A 21,456-nucleotide genomic window follows, 5' to 3' on the forward strand; every position below is an offset into this window, starting at 1 on the left:
GGTGCGATCTTGGCTCACTGCAATCTCTGCCTCCTGGGTTCAAGTGATTCTCCTGCCTCAGCCTCCCTAGTAGCTGGGATTACAGGCGTGTGCCACCATACCCGGCTAATTTTTTGTATTTTTAGTAGAGACAAGGTTTCACCATATTGACCAGGCTGGTCTCGAACTCCTGACCTCAAGTGATCCACCCGCCTCGGCCTCCCAAAGTGCTGGGATTACAGGCGTGAGCCACCGCACCCAGCTAAGAAGTCTTTATTTCAGAAAATGAAAGACTGTCTAGAAAGAACGAATTTTTTTTCCTATTTATTTCTATGGTTACTGCTTTTACACTTAATATTTTTTGTTTTTGGTATTTTTATATGTTTGATTGCTGTCTTTAAAGTGCCTTATCAGATTTATGGCTCTGTACTGTGAATTTTGGAGCTTTACAAGTTATTTACATAACTCTAACTAAGTTACTTTGCTTCCAATACATCAAATTTAAATAACATGATTGTTTTTATATTATTTGACGTTAGTGACAATGTCCTATTTTGTTTGTTCTGTATCTTATGTCACTTTTTGGTAGTTTGTATTATGTGTGAATGATTAAGCCAACTAATTCTGTACCATATATAACTTCTGGATATCTTTGATATGACATCTTAATTCTTTGTAGATATGGTGATGTGTACAGAATGATATTCTGAAGCTCCACAATGGTGCATTGAAAGGCTGAAGATGGATGGCCAAAGAATAGTTTTGTTTAGCATATTAGGTCTAGTTCTGGACTTTTTTTTTTCACTTTAAGTTCTGGGGTACATGTGCAGAACGTGCAGTTTTGTTACATAGGTATACACGTGCCATGGTGGTTTGCTGCACCCATCAACCCATCACCTACATTAGGTATTTCTCCTAATGTTATCCCTCGCCTAATCCCCACCCCCCGACAGGCCCCAGTGTGTGATGCTTCCCTCCTTATGTCCGTGTGTTCTCATTGTTCAAATCCCACTTACGAGTGAGAACATGCAGTGTTTGGTTTTCTGTTCATGTGATAGTTTGCTGAGAATTATTGTCTCCAGCTTCATCCATGTCCCTGCAAAGGACATGAACTCATCCTTTTTTATGGCTGCAGAGTATTCCATGGTGTATATGTGCCACATTTTCTTTATCCAGTCTGTTATTGATGGACATTTAGGTTGGTTCCAAGTCTTTGCTATTGTGAATAGTGCCGCAATAAACATACATGTGCATGTGTCTTTATAGTAGAATGATTTATAATCCTTCGGGTATATATCCTGTAATGGGATTACTGGGTCAAATGGTATTTCTAGTTCTAGATCCTTGAGGAATCATCACACTGTCTTCCACAATGGTTGAACTAATTTACACTCCCACCAACAATGTAAAAGCACTGGACTTTTTTTTTTAAGTTAAAAGATCACACACAGGGTGTGATTTCTATACCAAAGATATGCTTATTTCAGTATGAGGAAAAATATTTTTCTTACATGTCCTGAAAATTGCAATTTTAAAAATGTACAAAATAAATTTTTATTAAAAGCAAATTTTATTTCAAAAAAAAAAAGTGAAAGACAACCAACTGGATAGGAGAAAGTATTTGAAAGTCATATATCTGATAAGGGATTAATATCCAAGAATATTAAGAACTCTTACAACTCAACAACAACAACAAAATAACCTTATTAAAAATTGGGTAGAGTGCTTGAATAGACATTTCTTCAAAGATATACAAATACCCAATAAGCACATGAAAAGATGCTTGACATCATTAGTAATCAGAGAAATGTGAATCAAAACCACAATGAGATACCACTTCACACCTGCTAGGATGGGTAGAATAAAAAAGATAATAGGTATTGGAGGTGGAACAATTGGGGCCTTCATATACTGCTGATGGGAGTATAAATGGTACAGTCACTTTGGAAAACAGCCTGGCAGATCCTCAAACAATTAAACATAGAGTTATTATATGACCCAGCAAGTCTACTCTTAGGTATTACCGAAGAGAAATGAAAACACAAAAGTTTGTACGTGAATGTTTATAGCAGCATTATTCATAATAGCCAAAAGATGGAAACAACCCAAATGTTCATCAACTGACAAATAGATAAATTATGGTGTATCTATGCAGTGGAATATTATTCAGCCATAAAAGGGAATGATGTACTGCTATGTGCTGTAACATGGATGAACACTGAAAACATACTACATGAAAGAAGTCAGTCACAAAAGACCACATATTACATGATTTCATTCATCTGAAATGTCCAGAAGAGGAAAATCTATACAAGCAAAGTAGATTAGTGGTTGCCCAGGACAGAAGGCTTAGGAGGTGATGACTGATAGGTAAGGGGTATGTTTTGTTGTTGTTGTTGTTGTTTTTAGGTGATGAAAATGTTCTGAAATTGCCTGTGGTGATGGTTGCACATGTCTGTGAATATGCTAACAGCTATTGAATTCTACACTTTAAATGTGTGAATTATATAATATGTGAACTACATCTCAAGAATGTTTTAAAACTGGTGTTGGGAAAACAGGACATCCACATGTAAAACAATGTATGTTGGATCCTTACCATACACCATGTACAACAATTAACTCAAAATGGATTAAAGACCTAAATATAAGAGCCAAAACTACAAAAACTCTTAGAAGAAAACATAGCAGTAAATGTTCATAAGTTTGAATGTGGCAATGGTTTCTTAGATATGACACAAAAAACACAAAAGAAAAAGATAAATTGGACTTCACAAATTAAAAGCTTTTGTGATTCAACGGACACCATCAAGAAAGTGAAAAGAATGGAATACCGATACATTTTACACATCAATGTACCTTGAAAACATTACGCTAAGTGAAAGAATCCAGACACACAAGGACACATATTGAATGAATCAATTTATATGAAATGACCGTATAGGCAAATCCATAGAGATAGGAAATAAAATTAGTGTTTGCCAGGGGCTGTGAGTAGAGAGGAAATGGGGAGTGTTGCTAATGGACATGGGATTTCTTTTTGGAGTAATGAAAATGTTTTGCAACTACATAGTCATTATGGTTGCACATCCTTGTGAATGTACTAAAAAGTACTGAACTGGATACCTTAAAAGGCTGAATTTTTTTCATTTCTTCTAAAAAAAAACCAGGATAGATGTGCAGAACGTGCAGGTTTGTTACATAGGTACATGTGTGCTATGGTGGTTTGCTGCATCTATTGACCCATCCTTTAAGTTTCCTCCCCTCACCCCTCACCCCCCAACAGGCTCCGGTGTGTGATGTTCCCCTCCCTGTGTCCATGTGTTCTCATTGTTCAACTCCCATTTATGAACAAGAACATGCAGCATTTGGTTCTCTGTTCCTGTGTTAGTCTGCTGAGGATGATGGTTTCCAGCTTCATTCATATCCCTGCAAAGGACATGATCTCATTCCTTTGTATGGCTGCATAGTATTCCATGGTGTATATGTACCACATTTTCTTTATCCAGTCTATCATTGATGGGCATTTGGGTTGGTTCCAAGTCTTTGCTATTGTAAATAGTGCTGCAGTAAATATACGTGTGCATGTGTCTTTATAGTAGAATGATTTATATTCCTCTGGGTATATACCCAGTAATGGGGTTGCTGGGTCAAATGGTATTTTCTGGTTCTAGATCCTCGAGGAATCGCCATACTGTCTTCCACAATAGTTGAACTAATTCACATTCCCACCAACAGTGTAAAAGCGTTCCTATTTCCCCACAGCCTCACCAGCATCTATTGTTTCCTGACTTTTTAATAATTGCTATTCTGACTGGTGTGAGATGGTATCTCATTGTGGTTTTGATTTGCATTTCTCTGATGATCTGTGATGTTGAGCTTTTTTTCATATGTTTGTTGGCCGCATAAATGTCTTCTTTTGAGAAATGTCTATTCATATCCTTTGCCCACTTTTTGATGGGGTTGTTTTTTTCTTGTAAATTGTTTAAGTTCCTTGTAGATTCTGGATATTAGACCTTTGTCAGATGGGTAGATTGCAAAATTTTTTCTCCCATTCTGGATTTTAAAAGGCTGAATTTTATAGCATGTGAATTATATCCCAATTTAAAAAAGAATGCATATGTCTTAGTTCAGGCTTCCATAACATAATACCATAGACTGGGTGGTCTAATTGTTCAAAGCTCCACAGAAATTAGTTGGAGAAGTTACAAGGGTCCATTAATCATCTTGCTTTGTTAGTAGCAGCGGGCATGGTTCAGCATTTTCTGCTTAAGTTTCTCTGAGCTCACCAAAACTAAAATGATGTTGTAATACTTTTTTTTTAATTGCACATCACTCCTTTATTATACTGATCTGGAAAAAGGATTTAGTACAGTTATGCTCAGATGAACACTGGACCCATGTGGCAGGGTCAGGCAACTAGAACATGATTCAGAAATCAGTGAAAGACACACTTGGACAGGACCAAGAGGCATTTCACTGCCATGAAACAAGGCAGGAAGGGATTCTAATACATACACCAGGAAGCACTCCTGCCCCTCAGAGGTCAAGGAGCTGATCCTATATTGGTATGAGGAATGGCTTATTTTCTGATGACCACATGTGGGACTATTTCAACCGCCACAAGAAACCCCAGAAGGGTTACTGTTTTGTATTATTTACATATACTATACTTTTTTGATAAAGGTAAATGTAACACATAACGAAATTCAGGATTGATCCCAACCTAGAGCCAGATCCTCTGGGATCAGGGAGGAAACAGTTGTCACATCACCATGCAGGTTACATTCATCTTCCACTGGAATGACTAGAGCCCCCAGGCAGTGGCCTGACTGCAGAAGAGCAGAGGACAGACTCTGCTCATGGGGACAGACAGGCTCTGTTGCTTCTCCTCATTGGTCATGGCTTAGCATGGTTCCTCCCCAAAGTCCTTAGTAAACAAAGCACTCACAAAAACCCAAGTCACTACTTTTAAACTCTGTTGGATAAGGGGAGCTTTTCCACAGCTTAGACTGAGAACCTGTGCTCTAGAACTGCTATTCTGACTAGATTGTATGAAGGGAGTGGGTGCAGGCGACAAAATGGCTAAAATGAAAATGGGAGCCACTGGTCCCCATCTGCAGCTACAACTCAAGATGTCTACAGATGTGGTCAGTGTGACGTGCAGGTGGGAGGGGCAGAGGGACAAGACCAGCAGGGAGGGTGCTCCTGGGGACAGTATCCTCCCCGCCGGCCTTCACTTCTTGGCCTTGCCCTGGGCAGCCACAGCTTCCATGGCTTTGCGCACCCTCTCTTCATCCCCCAGAAACTGCATGGGCTTGATAGGCTTCAAGTTCTTGTCCAATTCATAGACAATGGGAATACCAGTTGGCAGGTTCAGCTCCATGATAGCCTCTTCAGAGAGACCCTCCACATGCTTGGCAATGCCCTGGAGGCTGATGCCATGGGCTGCAATCAGTACACGTTTCCCCTCCTTGATCTGGGGAACTATTTCTTCATTCCAGAAGGGCAGAGCTCTGGCAATAGTATCCTTCAGACTCTCATAGGAGGGTAGCTGATCTTCTGTGAGGTCTGCATACCTGCGATCCTTACTGATGTTGCTGTAGAAAGGATGGTTGGGCTCCATCGGAGGTGGTGGGACATCATAGGAGCGCCTCCAGATCTTCACCTGGGCCTCACCATGCTTTGCAGCAGTTTCTGCTTTATTGAGACCGGTTAGACCCCCATAGTGCTGCTCATTGAGGCGCCAAGTCCTCACCACTGGCAGCCACATCTGATCAATGGCATCTAGCACTGTCCAGAGGGTCCGGATCACTCTCTTCTGCACTGAGGTGAGGCAGATGTCAAACTCACAGCCAGCATCTCGTAGCGCCTGCCCGCCGCGCTTCGCCTCCTCGTGGCCCGCCGGGCTCAGGTCGGCGTCGTACCAGCAGCTGAAGCGGTTCTCCAGGTTCCATGTGCTCTCGCCGTGCCGGATCAGCACCAGTTTGTAGGCGGCCATGGCGGTGGGCTGCAATACTTTTTATACCATTTGAAGTAAAAGGTACAAAAGGTTATACACTGGAAATTCTTTTTCCCACCCTTATTCCCTAACCACTCATTTCCCCTCACCAGAGGAACCACAGTTTCCATGGGATATATTAGATTGATTTATATGAAATTGCCAGTGTTTGACTATGATGATTTCATGTGGTTCAGCCTAACATCAGTGAAAAAACAGAGTCCTATCGTCATGGAGTTTTTATTCTAGTGGGAAGTGTATTACTTAATTATTGCAATGTAACAAATAACCCCAAAATTTAGTGGCTTAAAGCAACAAACATTTATTATCTCACATTTCCTATGACTCAATAATTTGGGAGCAGCTTAGATGGGTGGTTCTGGCTCAGGGTGTCTCATGAAGTTGTAGTCAATATGGTGTCTGGGAATGTAGTAGTTTAAAGGCTTAACTTAGGTCTGAAGGAGCAGTTTCCAAGGTGGTTCACTTACCTGGCTATTGGCGGGAGGCCTTAGGTCTTTGCTGGTTTTTGCCATGAGGCCTCAGTTCCTCACCATATGAACCTCTCCATAAGGCTGCTTGTATGTCTTCATACTTGGTAGGTGGCTTCCCCCAGATTGCGTGATTCAGGAGAGAGGACAACAAGGAAAACACAATGCTTTTTTCTCCTCTTGCAATGTTTTTTATGACCTAGTCTTGGAAGTCACACCTTGTCGCTTCTACCTTAGTCTATTCATTAGAAACAAGTCATTAGGCCAGGTGTGGTGGCTCATGCCTGTAATCCCAGCACTTTGGGAGGGCGAGGCGGGTGGATCACTTGAGGTCAGGTGTTCGAGACCAGCCTAGTCAACATGGTGAAACCTTGTCTCTACTTAAAATACAAAAAATTAGCCGGGTGTGGTGGCATGCGCCCGTAATCTCAGGTATTGGGGAGGCTGATGCACGAGAATCACTTCAACCCGGGAGGCGGAAGTTGCAGTGAACTGAGATCGTGGCACAGCACTCCAGCCTGCGAGACAGAATGAGTCTCAAAAAAAAAAAAAAACAAAAACAAAAACAAAAACAACAACAACAACAAAAAACAAGAAACAAGTCATTAAGTTCAGGCCACACCGAAGGGGAAAGGATTAAATTCCACCTCTTGAAGGAAGGAGTAGCAAAGAATTTGTGGGTGTATTTTAAAACCACCACAGGAAGGCAGACAATAAGCAATAAACAATAAATCAGCAAATTATGGAGTATGTTAGAAGGTGGTAAGTTCTATGAAAACAAAAGAAAAAGCAGAGGTAAGGGGAATCAGAGTATGTTTGTGTGGAAGGGATGTAGGTTGCAGTTTTAAATAGGGTGGTCAGCATAGTCCTCATTAAGGTTAGATTTGAACAAAGACTTGGAGACAAAGAAGTTAGCCAAGCAGTTATCTGGAAGAAGAAAGTCCCAAAGCAAGAGAATAGCTAAAACGAAGGCCTTGAAGTAGGAGTCATCCTTGCATGTGTAACAGCCAGGAGGCCAGTATGACTGGCACAGAGAAAGGTTTGGTGAGTGGTAGAAGAGGAGGCCAGGTAAATTTGAGGGGGACAGGCATGGGAAATCATGTGGGACCTTGTTGGCTGTTGTAAGGATTTGAGGCATTTTTGATTAGTTCTTAATTTGTACTTACAAATGTTAAATGAGATTATGTATGGGAAACATTAGTAATCAGGAAAGCACTCTATGAAAGCTAGTTACTTGTATTAAGGTATTGAAATTTTTATTTTTAGTTAGCATATCCATAGAAACAACTTTCCTTTACTTCATCTAAGGTGATGAGAATTTTTTTTTCTAAGCAAGAAGAATGCTTACCATATTTTATTACTAGAACATTTTAATTTTTTAAACATGACACTTGAGCATATATAAAATATAGCATATTTTTAATTGGGGAGGTGGGGGAAAAGTTGAGGAAAGATTATTTGCATGGCTGAAATTAATGAGTTTATTGTTTCTAACAGGAATGTAATGAGGAAATCAAAATGGATCCAAGTATGGGTGTGAATTCTGTTACCATTTCTGTTGAGGGTATGACTTGCAATTCCTGTGTTTGGACCATTGAGCAGCAGATTGGAAAAGTGAATGGTGTGCATCACATTAAGGTAAGTTACTCTTTGGAAACTGAAGTCAAATGCCATTGAAGAGAATTCTACTAGAAATTACTTCTAACACTGAGATAGAAGCAGACACGCTGACACATTTGGCAGTAAAAACTATTGTACTTCTTATCTTGAAGCTAAATAAGTTTTCTTTGACCCATTAATTCCTCTCATAAAGAAAAAAGATATATTTTCAATTTAAAAACATCTGAACATGGAATCTTGATATTGTGGTTGTATATTTATGGATTTATATTTTATAAGTATATGAGTATTTATATACTGTTTATTACTCTGAATCTCATACTGAACTAAAATGTATGTTTTCAGGGGATGGGTTAGGGTTTTCTTTTTCTTTTATAACATGGTGATTATTTTGCAATTAAAACTTGAAGCGAAAATGTCTAGAGAATTACTAGTATACTTTGGTTTTTATTTTTAATTTTTTTTTTCAGACAGGGTCTTGCTCTGTCACCCAGGCTGCAGTGCAGTGGCAAAATTGCAGCTCACTGCAGCCTAGATTTCCCAGGCTCAAGCAATCCTCCCATCTCGGCCTCCCAAGTACCTAGGACCACAGGCGTGCACCACCATGCTAGCTAATTTTTTTTTTTTTTTTTTAAGATGGAGTTTTGCTCTTGCTGCCCAGGCTGGAGTACAGTGGCACGATCTCAGCTCACCACAACCTCCGCCTCCCGGTTCAAGCAATTCTCCTGCCTCAGCCTTCCGAGTAGCTGGGATTACAGGCATGCGCCACCACTCCCAGCTAACTTTGTATTTTTAGTAGAGACAGGGTTTCTCCATGTTGGTCAGGCTGGTCTTGAACTCCTGACCTCAGGTGATCTGCCCACCTCAGCCTTCCAAACTGTTGGGATTACAGGCATGAGCCACTGCGCCTGGCTGCATGCCAGCTAATTTTTTAATTTATTTTTTGTAGTATTGGGGGTCTCACTATGTTGTCCAGGCTGATCTCAAACTCCTGGACTCAAGTGATCCTCCCACCTGGGCCTCCCAGAGTGTGGGGATTACAGGTGTGAGCCACTATGCCCAGCCAAAATTACTAGTACATCTTGTATTATATGTCTAAGGAAGACTCTATTATTGGTTTTTTGTTTGTTTGTTTTTCAGACTCTAGGGCTTTAAGTTGAAGACTCTATTGTTGTTTCACATTACTTGAGCATCAACAGCATTCTAGATATACTGTGGTTAAAGATGTAGTTCAGGTTATAAAAAAAGCCTTCTGAATACTGCATGAAGTACCTGTGGTTATCATAAGAAACTTCATGCATATATGGCAGGGTTTGGAAAATGATGATCTGCAGGCCAAACCCAGTTTGCCAACTGCTTTCATATGGCTCATAAGCTAAGAATGCCTTTTACATTTTTACACCATTGAAAAAAATTAAAAAAATATTTAGGAACTTATGAAAAGCACATGAAATTCAAATTTTTGTGTCTGTAAGTAAAGTTTTAGTAATATACAGTTTTATTAGAACACAGCCACACTCATTCATTTACGTATTGTGTACAGCCCTTTTTTCACTACAACAGAGTTGAATAGTTGTGACAGAGCCCATACGTGGTGTCCTCATTGGTAAGTGATACACTGCCAAATGATTTACCACAGTGGAAATACCATTTTATCTTCCCACCAGCAGTGTTTGTGTTCCACTTTGAAAGTGTTCCATTTTCTCCACATTCCCTCCAACAATTTGTATTGTCAGTCTTTTAAATTGTAGACATTCTAATGGGTGTGTAATATTACATCACTAATTCTCATTTCCTTAATGGCTAATGATATTGAGCATCTTTTCATGTGTTTATTAGGCATTTGTATACCTTCTTTGGTGAAATGTGTGTTAAACCCTTTGGCCAAATTTTTAGTTGGGTTTTTTGTTTTGTTGTTATTGAATTTTGATTATATGTTCTGGATATAAGTCTTCTGTCAGATATGTGTTTTACAAATACATTTTTCCAGTCTGTGGCTTGTCTTTTCAGTCTCTTAAAAAGTGCCTTGGCCGGGTGTGGTGGCTCACGCCTGTAATCCCAGCACTTTGGGAGGCCGAGGCAGGTGGATCACGAGGTCAGGAGATAGAGACCATCCTGGCTAACACAGTGAAACCCCGTCTCCACTAAAAATACAAAAAATTAGCCAGATGTGGTGGTGGGCTCCTGTAGTCCCAGCTACTGGAGAGGCTGAGGCAGGAGAATGGCGTGAACCCAGGAGGCGGAACTTGCAGTGAGCCGAGATCGCGCCACTGCATTCCAGCCTGGGCAGCAGAGCAAGGCTGTGTCTCTAAATAAATAAATAAATAAATAAATAAATAAATAAATAAATAGTGTCTTTTTCAGAGTAGAAGTTTTCATTTTTGATGAATTCCAGTTTATCTACTTTTTTTCCTTTTATGCCTTATGCTTTAGTATATCTAAGAAATCATGGCCTAACTCAAGGTCACAAAGATTTTTCTCCTGTGTCTTTTTCTAAAGACTTTATAATTTTAGGTTTTACGTTTAGGTCTATGATCCATTTTGAGTTAACTTGTATACATTGTTAGATACCGGTTGAAGTTAATTTTTTTTCGGATATGTATGTCCATTTTTCCCAGCATCATTTGTTGAAAAGTCTATTCTCTCTCCATTGAATTGCCTTTGAACCTTTGTTGAAAATCAATTGACCATATATTTATTGGTTTATTTCTTTCTGCGCTATTCTGTTCCATTGATCTGTGTGTCTGTCCTTTGGCCAATACCACACAGTTTTGGTTATTGTAGCTTTATAATAAGTATTAAAATCAGATGCTGTGATTCCTTAACTCTTTCTTCTTTTTCAAAATTGTTTTGGTTATTCTAGGCCCTTTTACTTTCCATATAAATTTTAGAATCAGTTTATAAGATTCTACAAAAATATCTGCTGGGATTTTCGTTGAGATTGTGTTGATTCTACAGATCCATTTGGACAGAAGTAACATCTTACCAATATTGAGTTTTCCAATTCATGCACATAGTATATGTCTATTTATGTTGTTATTCTTTGATTTCTTTTATCAGGAATCAGTAGTTTTCAGCATGCAGTTTCTGTACATATTTTGTTAGATTTATATTTAAGTACTTTATGTTTTTGAATGCTGTTATAAATGGTACTGTTTTTAAATTTTAAATTTAAGTTTAATTTCAGTTGTTCATTATGAGGTTTTTGTATGTTGACTTTGTATCCTGGAACGTAGCTAAACTGACTTATCAAACCTATTAGCTTTTTTGTACATTTCTTGGGATTTTCTATGTAATTATGTCATCAAGGTATATAGTTTGTTTTTTTTTAAGATAGTCTCACTCTGTGACCCAGGCTGGAGTACAGTGGCACAATGTTGGCTCACTGCAACCTCCACCTCCTGGGTTCAAGCAATTCTCATGCCTCAGTCACCCAAGTAGCTGGGATTACAGGCACATGCCACCACACCTGGCTAATTTTTGTATTTTTAGTAGAGTTGGGGTTTCGCCGTGTTGGCCAGGGTGGTCTTGAACTCCAGACCTTGAGTGATCCGTCCACCTCGGCCTCTTAAAGTGCTGGGATTGCAGGTGTGAGCCACCGCACCTGGCCACATAGTTTTATTTATTCCTTTGTAGTCTGTATATCTTTTTTTTTCCCTTGTATTATCAAACCTTCATTACAATTTTGATTAGGAGTGGTGAGAGTGAACGATGGTTGGGGGAAACATTCAGTCATTTACCGTTAGCATTGTGTTAGTTGTAGAGTTTTGTAGATACTATTTATCAGATTAATTAAGTTATTTCTATTACTAGTTTGCTGAGGGTTTTTTTAAACATCATGAATGGATGTTGAATTTTGTCAAGTGCTTTTTCTGCATATAGAGATGATCATATGGTTTTTCTCCTTTAGTCTGTTAAGATGGTGAATTACACTGATTGATTTTCAAATGTTGAGCCAGCCATGCATTCCCAGGGTAAGCCTCACTTGGTCAAAGAAGACTTACTTTCCATTAAAAATTTCAAACATACACAAAGGTGGAGAAACTATTAATAGTACAAGAATCTACCCTATACCCATCACCTAGAAAAATCCTTGCTATTTATTTGCATGCCATTCTTATCAGTTGAATTTTATAATGTGTTTTGCTGATGATTCTAAGAGTTGGTCCAGGCCTTCCTGCCTATTGTATTCTGTTAAGGTAGATGTCTCTGACTAGTGGATTGGAACTTCCTAGTATATCTCCATACCAGTTGCCATTTCTAAGCCTTTTGGCCACCCCCTGCCACCACCCCTGCCCGCCCCTTTCCCTTGTCACTCTTCGCAATTCTCAGCACTAATTGTAGTGTATATAATTTCAGTACTCTTTCCCATGCTTTATTTAGTTTGTTTTTGAATATATTTTTTTCTCATTAATCTCCAACTTGTATCTCAGGATCCCAAGAATTAACAATATCTCATGCCAAAAGCTTGAGGATTCCTACTGTATTGACAATAACATACAGAAGCTTTGCTTAAATATTATGCTTACTTTTTTTTTTTTTTTTTTTTTAGATGGAATCTCACTCTGTCGCCCAGGCTGGAGTGCAGTGGTGCCATCTCAGCTCACTGCAACCTCTGGCTCCTGGGTTCAAGCAATTATCATGACTCAGCCTCCCAAGTAGCTGGGACTACAGGTGCATGTCACCATTCCTGGGTAATTTTTTGTACTTTTAGTAGAAACGGGGTTTCACCATGTTGGCCAGGCTGGCCTGGAACTCCTGACCTCAGGTGATCCGCCCGCCTCGGCCTCCCACAGTATTGGGATTACAGGCATGAGCCACCACGCCCAGCCTGAATTGCTTACCCTTAAACATGTTTATTTTTACTGCCAGGCCTTAATGAGTCAGTAATGGATATGTCATTTTAGCTGAGTTGTATTCTCATTTGTGTAATATACTTATCATTTCAATGTTATTTTATCATTAAAACAACTTTATATTGGTAGTAATTCTATTTGCTGGAGGTTCTCTGTAATTTTGCTTTTATGCAATGTTCATTACAGTAATGGCGGGAAGTTAATGCCACTTTGGAATTTGATCAGCCTGCATCAATACCAGAATGGTTTTCCTATGACTAGTTGAGATCCACATGCAATACATTTTTTGACATACTACCAGGAGCAGATGTTAATATCATAATGAAAGCTTTGTCCAACTGGACATCAGATTTAGCACAAAATTCAAAATTAGGGACATGATGGATTCTTTCTAATTATCAGAAGCTCATCATATTTTTAAGGGTGTGAATGATTACATTGGAACTAGAATATTTTGTGTCTCCAGATACTTGTGAGAGCTCTACTTTTTAAGTATTCTTGATCTAAACATTAACTTTTACCATTTATTTTTCAGAGGTTTCAAAATGGTTTTGGCTCTTTAGTGAAATACAGAATTTATACTTTATCTCTGCAGTACTCTTACCTAAAATTCTGATTTATCATAAGATCTTGAGTAGATTGGTTTCAGTTTGCCTTGTTTTTATTACCCAAAATTGGCTAATTAGCCCATCATTACTCTCTGTGAAGTCTGATACATTTCCTTAATTCAAGAATCCTATGAAGTGTGGTGCTAATATGTGGACAATTCTTCTCTTCCTAATCTGAAACTGTAGGTGATTTTTTCCATGTCTAAGTTTTATAGTCATCTTGGCCAGAGAGTAAACTTTGGATCCATATTACTATTTGTATGAGGGAAAAAGCAGTATTTCTCGTTTGTTGACTCTACACTCTGATTAGCTAAGACTATGTTGATAGCTGTGGCTAGAAAAGTTTTATTTACATAGTATATATTCCTTCTCCTAAGTTTTCTGTACTGTTGACATCCATGTGACTACTTAGATATGAACTTTCCATTTTCACATGCTCCAAAGGTAGATTTTTTTTTCTTGTATTCACCATCTACCTTGGCATAACTCCAGTCTTAGAGGCTCCCACATTGCTTCTTCCCGGCAACATCCCTGAACAGGGATACGGTTGCCTTTAATGATCTTTGGGGAAAGAGCCAAGTTGGAAAAGCTGAGAGATGACAGGTAATTATTTTACGTATTTATCTTCAAAATATTCAAATTTATATAAAAATATTTTCCCTTAATCATATCTATGCAAAAGTTAGGCATATTTTGCAGTTTGTTGATTAGTAAAGAGAATATCAAAAGTAGCTCTGCAAACTCAATGCTAATGCTTTAAAAATGAGTTGCTTAATTTCATTGAGTAATAAGTATGACACATGCATTTGATTTATCCTCAGATGAAACTAATTAAACCTCCTCCACTTGATCTAAGGTGGGGCTGGTGTTGAGGGCCAGAACAGAAGCTGAACCTTACTAATTATATAGTAGTGTCTGTGCTAATTGCAGTAAAGCTGTTTTAACCATTTGGAAACTAGTTCATGTAATTTTTTGCCAAATGACTTAGGTACTTATTGTCCACTGACAGCTAAAGTATTTTCCAAAACCCTCAACTCTCTGTCTAGCAAACTATTGTAGGTGAATATTTGTCTCTGCCAACATATCCATGTATAACTATAAAACTAGATTCTGCTTTGATATTTGCAAATACATTCTTGCTTCCCAAAACAGCCTGTTTGCATCGCACTCATATGTAAGATGGCTATTTCCACTGCATCTTCCCAAAGTTCACCACTGCTTAATAAGGTCTGTTTAAGGTCAAACAAATGCAATTGAATTTTGATTACACTGAAAATGAAGAATAGCAGCAATATAATGTGAAAGCACTTTGTGTTGTCAACAGTGATTTATACAAATTCCAGTGACAGATACTCAAGACTACTTTCCAGGGCACATTCATAATTTGATTGCTAAAAATAAAAGAAAACACACTTGTTCTGCCTTTTTCAGCTCTGCTTCTCCTCTTTCAGTCAAAAGCCCTTATGTTAGTAACCTTTATTCTATTTTAAAAAAATATTTTACTAAGTGTGAAGTGTTCTGGGGCCAGAGACAGATTTTCTGTGAAGTTAATGAAGCTTAAGTTTCAGAGCTCCTCATTTGCAGTGACCTTCTTCTAAGACTCTGGAAGGAGTATCAGCAATGTGTTTATATGGTCATGTGTTTTTGTACAATTTGAAAAATTAAAAAAAATTTAACCACAACCCTTCAAGGCCATTGTCCATTTCTACTTCCATGACTCTTCTGTTAGACCTCCCCTTTGTGTTAGTGTGATATTGGAATGGCCATGAGCTTTTTGGGGATGTGACTAAGGGGAGGTTGAGTTGGGGATATGTTTATTTTGGGGTTAGCAGGCTATTTGGCTATAGGTGGTTCTTTGTCACTTCTGTGTATAGTGGAGTTTTTGCTAGGAATTCTGACATAGGGATGGCTTCTTGGAACACCCCTACTACTCATGGGGCCAACTCACTAAGCATCATGACATGAAGATGCGGGGCTCAGTGTAAAACTGGTAAATGAATGTTACCAGTTCAAAGAATTTGTAAGATTAGTCACTTCACAAGTAAATTTGAAATGCCCTGAAATCTTACAGTTCATATATGAAAGAAACTCAACAGTTTTCTCAAATTTGACAGTAGCTTTAAAAATTTATCAATGCCTAGTTGTTATGTTGAAAGGAACTTTTCTAAACTATCATTAATTTTAAAAATTTTTATCTAGAGAAAAGACTGAACTATTTTTATTTTCTTTATATACAAGTGATTTTATAAAGTCGTCAAATGAAGCACTAAAGAACATACAGCCAAAAACATAGGAAAAGAAAGTATCAGAGAGGTATATCAGGCATTATTAATAAAAATGTTATTGTTATGGATTTTTATGATATTTGTTAGCTTTAAAAATTTATAACTTGTGATTTAAATTTTTTTTTTATTTTATTTTGAGATGGAATCTTGCTCTGTCGTCTGTACTGGAATGCGATGGTGCGATCTCGGCTCACTGCAACCTTCGCCTCCTGGGTTCAAGTGATTCTCCTGTCTCAGCCTCCCGAGTAGCTGGCATTACAGGCACGTGGCACCATGCCCGGCTAATTTTTGTATTTTTAGTAGAGACAGGGTTTCACCATGTTGGCCAGGCTAGTTTCAAACTCCTGACCTCAGATGATCCGCCCCCCTTCACCTTCCAAAGTGCTGGGATTACAGGTGTGAGCCACTGCACCCGGCCATATAACTTATGATTTTTGTTATGCGCTCAGAATATTTTCTTTTGTACAAAATTTTGTGTTTATGGTTTTGTATTCTTTTTTTTAAAGAAGGCCCTTCAAATTGTTTAAGTTTCAGACACCACAAAGTGTGAATTCACCTCTTTCTAGACATCATATAGAAAGCTGTCTTCGCCCAAACATAATTTATAGTCAGAATGTAGTTCAACATGATCATACATAAATATTGATTACTTTTTAAAGAATGTTAAAGCTTAAAATTTCTGCAAATAATTAATGGGAACTAGGCTTAATACCTGGGTGACAGAATAATCTGTACAACAAACCCCTATGACACAAGTTTACCTATATCACAAACCTGCACATGTACCCCTGAACTTAAAAGAAAAGTTAAAAAAGAAATGTACACAAAAATAATATTTCTGAATCATAACTTCTAGGATTATAATTAAGCCTCAGGTGCAGTTAATTTAGAAATCAGATTTGGGGAGAAGAGTGTTTCAACTAAGTCAAGGAGCTCTTGGTAGTGTTTGGAATGAAGTAATATAATTGTGATATTAAATTGAGTAAAGTTGTTTTATTGGAAAATGCAACAGCAGAACAGATTAATTAACAGAATTCAAAGAGAGTGAATAGTCAGGAAATCTCTAATTTTGGAATAAATAGAATATGACTATTTGCCTTTGCAACTTTAGAATTTAAATGCATTTTGGGAATTGTGTCCTAAGTTATAGAGTAAATAAATGTAATTTTCTTGTTTGTCCTGCCAGTGTTAAGACTGTAGACTTTAAAGGGATTAACCTGAAGTTTAATTTAATCACCCCGGTGGTCTGTTCAAAGGAAAAGTAAAACAGGCAGATAATGTGAAGATCTTTCTCCGGGGTTGTTTGGCCTTTTTGAAAGTGGAAGTATAAAAACAAATTTAATTAGATATAAGTACTGAATGATTCCAAAGGTTAATGCCTTATTAACAAATTAGTTTGTCCCTGAAACTTACAACACTAACTTTTTGAGTGCTTTTCCTCTTTAATTAGATAAAGGCTATAGTCCATTCTCTTAATATAGACTATCCTTTAGAAAAATGACCACATCACAGATCACGAGGTCAGGAGTTCGAGACCAGCCTGACCAACATGGTGAAACCCTGTCTCTACTTGAAATACAAAAATTAGTTGGGCGTGGTGTCGCGCGCCTGTAATCCCAGCTACTCAGGAGGCCAAGGCAGAATTGCTTGAACCCTGGAGGTGGAGGTTGCAGTGAGCCGAGTTCATGCCACTGCACTCCAGCCTGGGCAACAGAGCGAGACTCCAACTCAAAAAGTAAATAAATAAAATAAAATAAAAATGACCACATCAATGCTAGCAGTTACTAAATTCCTCCTTTGGATCAATAAATACATTCCTTACTCCCCTTACAATTAATTGGTGTTTTTATTATTGAAAAAGTAACACATACACAGAGTAAAATTCCTCTCCCAAGGAAAACCAGTTGTCCTATGTGTATGTATCCTTCCAGAAAGACTATTAATATAAAACTTTTTTTTATTATTATTTTTTGAGATGGAGTCTCGCTCTTGTCACCCAGGCTGGAGTGCAGTGGTGCGATCTCGGCTCACTGCAACCTCTGCCACCCGGGTTCAGCTGATTCTCCTGCCTCAGCCTCCTGAGTAGCTGGGATTACAGGTGCCTGTCACCATGCCTGGCTAATTTTTGTACTTTTAGTAGAGACGGGTTTTGCCATGTTGGCCAGACTGGTCTCGAACTCCTGAACTCAGGTGATCCGCCTGCCTCGGCCTTCCAAAGTGCTGGGCTTACAGGCATGAGCCACCGTGCCCAACCAAAGCTATTTACATGTACATAAGTATATATACTTGATGTGTGTGTGTCCACTTTTTCTAAAAATGGAAGCATACTATGCACATCATTCTGCACCTTGCTTTTTTTAAATTAGCAAATATATCTTAGATATTGTTCCACATCAATATACAGAGCCCCATCTAATATTTTTCTTTCTATATGGGACTCTTTTTTTGGCTTCTTAGCTTTTTCTGGCAAATGATAGTGCATTGAATATTCTGTTTTTCAAACTGGTGCTCTGTCACCAATACTATATTAGAGTAACATAGGCATTTTTATTATTATAAATTAGTAGGTAATAATCATTTATCCATGAAGATGTCGAGTCAGCTTCAAAGAGGATTAGGTTTCTGATTTAGTTGAACTCTATTCTGAGGATCAAAGGAAGGTTAAATCCAAGATAAAAAATTTAGCAGTGAAGGAATGGTGTAAAGAGGGACTTTCACTATTTCTTTTGTATATTTTTGTGTTTAAATTTTTATAGCAAACAATCATACATTTGTCATATAATGCTTGAAGCAAAGTGAAAATACATTAGAAATGGCCAAGCATAGTGGTTCATGCTGTAATCCCAGTACTTTGGGAGGCCAAGGTGGGAGGATTGCTTGAGACCAGGAGTTTGAGAACAGCTTGGGCAACATAGCAAGACCCTGTCTTTTAAAAAGAAAGAGAGAAAGAGAGAGAGAGAATGAGAATATATTAGAAATGAGAATTCTGACAAAGTACTCAGTTTAAAGATAGTTTAGTTCATGAAAAACAATGCTACAATGTAATAAAAACTAACAGAATGTCTGCATCTTTTTCATCTTAAAATATTTGATTTTTGAATTTTTAGATTGATTTTGGACTATTATTTAGTTTCTAAGGATTGTCTTTTTCTGGTTTATAATCTGATATAATAGTTTTAAAGTGGTAACCTTTATTTAGGTTACTCAAATAGGATAAATGTTCATGGAGCTTGATGGCTTCCTCTTACGATATTTTAATTTTCAATATTCTATATTGAAGCATCAGATAGAGTGTTACCCTATTAATGTAAATACATTATATTTTTCAGCAAACCATAATGGAATTTGTATTGAGACTGTATGTATTATAAGTGAGGATCTTTTTGTATATTATAAATAATTTTTAGTTGATTCAAAAATATATTATGGGTGGTGAATCAAACATATTAGAAATTCAGGATAATTGATTAATCATGTCACTTTTCTGACTTCAGTCTCCACATCTGTAAAATAACAGAATCCTTTCAAGCTGTGAAAAATCTCTTATAACCTTTATGTTGAGTTGTTATATGAAAATGTAAGAAAGTAAGCTTTAAACTATCCGAAGATTCCCACACTGAGCAGCATGCTAACCTGAATTTATTATGATCATATATAAATTGATTCCTGGGGGATAAAAAGGAATTTCAATGTGCTAAAACTTGAGCTAAGTTATTTTCCCATAGTGACTTTTAAAAATGTGGAAATATTAGAATGTTCTGATTGTCAGTTCTGTTAAAAACTCAAATGTGTTTTAAAATCATTTCAAATTTAAACTAGCATGGGAGAATATGTGAAATGTGAGGGGAAAAAACAAACAATTAAAATTTGGTTCAAACACTAGAAATATTGTATACTTTTCAGATTATTTATAAGCCATAAATTGCTCAAATCATAGGCATAGAATTTTAGTTTTCCAAGGAAATTGTGGATTATTTAGCATAATCATTTATAGATGGTGTAGACTTTGGAGTTACATACACCTGCATTTGAATCCTAGCTCTTTCATTTTCTTGTTGGGTTCCTTGGGCAATTTATTCAATTTCCTGGCCTTCATATAGGAACCTGGATCACCTTTGTCTTAGTCTGTTCAGGCAGCTATAAGAAAATACCATAAAGTGGGTGGCTTATAAACAACAGAAATGTATTTCTCACAATTCTGGAAGCTGGGAAGTCCAAAATTAAGGTGCTGGCAAATTTGATGTCTGGTGAGGATTGACTTCCTGGTTCATGTATTGTGCCTTCTCCCTGTGTCCTCACATGGTGGAAGGGACAGGGTAGCTCTCTGGGACCTCTTTTATAAGGGCACAAATCCCAATCTTGAGGACTCTGTCTTCATTACCTAATCACCTCTCAAAGGCCCCCTGCCAATATTATCACCTTGGGAATTAGCATTTCAACATATGAATTTTTGAGGGACCTTTCCCTATCAAAAAAGAAAGAATACAGAAGAGAAAACATGTACTGATGACAACCTAAGAAGTGGTAGTAACATAGTTTTTTAGCTTATATAGAAAGTTAGAACTGAAAAGATTATTTTATCTAGTTTCTCAGGAAACTGAAGCCCTCAGAGGTAGGGTGATTTGTTTAAGGTTCTAGCTTTCATATTGCCTAAGAATAGAAGATGCAGTCTTTGTGGGTTTATACAAATTATACAGAAATCATATGCAAATAAAGTATACTGTGCCTGAATTTCATGTTTGACATTTCAAGAGACACAGAACACCACAAAAATTAAAATAATCGATCTTTACAATCTCTGTGACAGTCAGCACTCTACACCACCATTAATACTATGAAGGCCACAGAGTACGTTTGGTATATTTTCCTTTTTTCTCTCCCACTACTGCCTTCACCAAAATACAGTGAATAGTCCTCCATCTTCAGTCTTTCCTATGAGCTATATTTATAATTTGTAGGCTGTTACATTTATTTTCAGAGGAACTTTTTTTTTCCGAGACGGAGTTTCACTCTCTTGTCCGGGCTGGAGTGCAGTGGCACGACCTCCGCCTCCCGGGTTCAAGCGATTCTTGTGCCTCAGCCTCTTGAGTAGCTGGGATTACAGGCGCCCGCCACCATGCCCAGATAATTTTTATATTTTTAGTAGAGACGGGGTTTCACCATGTTGGCCAGGCTGGTCTCGAACTCCTGGCCTCAAGTGATACACCCACCTCGGCCTCCCAAAGTGCTGGGATTACAGGCATGAGCCACCACTCCGGCCCAGAGGAACGATTGATATAATGGAAAAATAGTTCCTCTGAAAATAAAAATAACAACATTGGTTCCTAATAAAAGATTAAGAGAAAAAGACAAGCTGTCGAAATATTGGAGCAATGTGGGGAATGAGGAAGGTGGGGTAGGGCAGAGAAGGGAGGTTATTTTTGGAGCAGGGGTTGGGGTTAGAGGACATATGAAAGGAGAGCAGCACAGACCGGGAATCAGACTGCCGCCAGCACTTTCCAGCTCTATGGAGTCTGCCTGGTTTTGCTCATCACTGTATCTCTAGCAGCTAGCATAGTGCTGGGCACATAATGGGCGTTCAGTAAATATTTGTTGAATACATAAGTACCTTTTTTTTTT

At 38.0% G+C, this 21,456-nt stretch overlaps 2 protein-coding genes across 5 annotated transcripts in view; one reads left to right on the forward strand and one right to left on the reverse strand.

Annotated features, from left to right (window-relative positions):
• Window positions 1–21,456, forward strand: part of ATP7A (ATPase copper transporting alpha) — a 138,449-nt gene that overhangs the window by 50,919 nt on the left and 66,074 nt on the right. For all 4 annotated transcript variants that reach the window (XM_055376065.2, XM_055376064.2, XM_019019294.4 and 1 more), the window contains one exon: window positions 7,966–8,106. In XM_055376065.2, coding sequence (XP_055232040.1) covers window positions 7,987–8,106 — 120 coding nt within the window. In that variant the 5' untranslated portion in view covers window positions 7,966–7,986. The remainder of the gene's footprint in view (window positions 1–7,965; window positions 8,107–21,456) is intronic.
• Window positions 4,294–5,986, reverse strand: PGAM4 (phosphoglycerate mutase family member 4). The gene has a single exon (XM_004064427.5). It carries the CDS (start codon window positions 5,978–5,980, stop codon window positions 5,216–5,218), a length of 765 nt encoding a protein of 254 aa, XP_004064475.4. The 5' UTR covers window positions 5,981–5,986; the 3' UTR covers window positions 4,294–5,215.

Source organism: Gorilla gorilla, chromosome X (assembly GCF_029281585.2).
Source record: "Gorilla gorilla gorilla isolate KB3781 chromosome X, NHGRI_mGorGor1-v2.1_pri, whole genome shotgun sequence".
NCBI classification, from domain to species: Eukaryota; Metazoa; Chordata; class Mammalia; order Primates; family Hominidae; genus Gorilla; species Gorilla gorilla.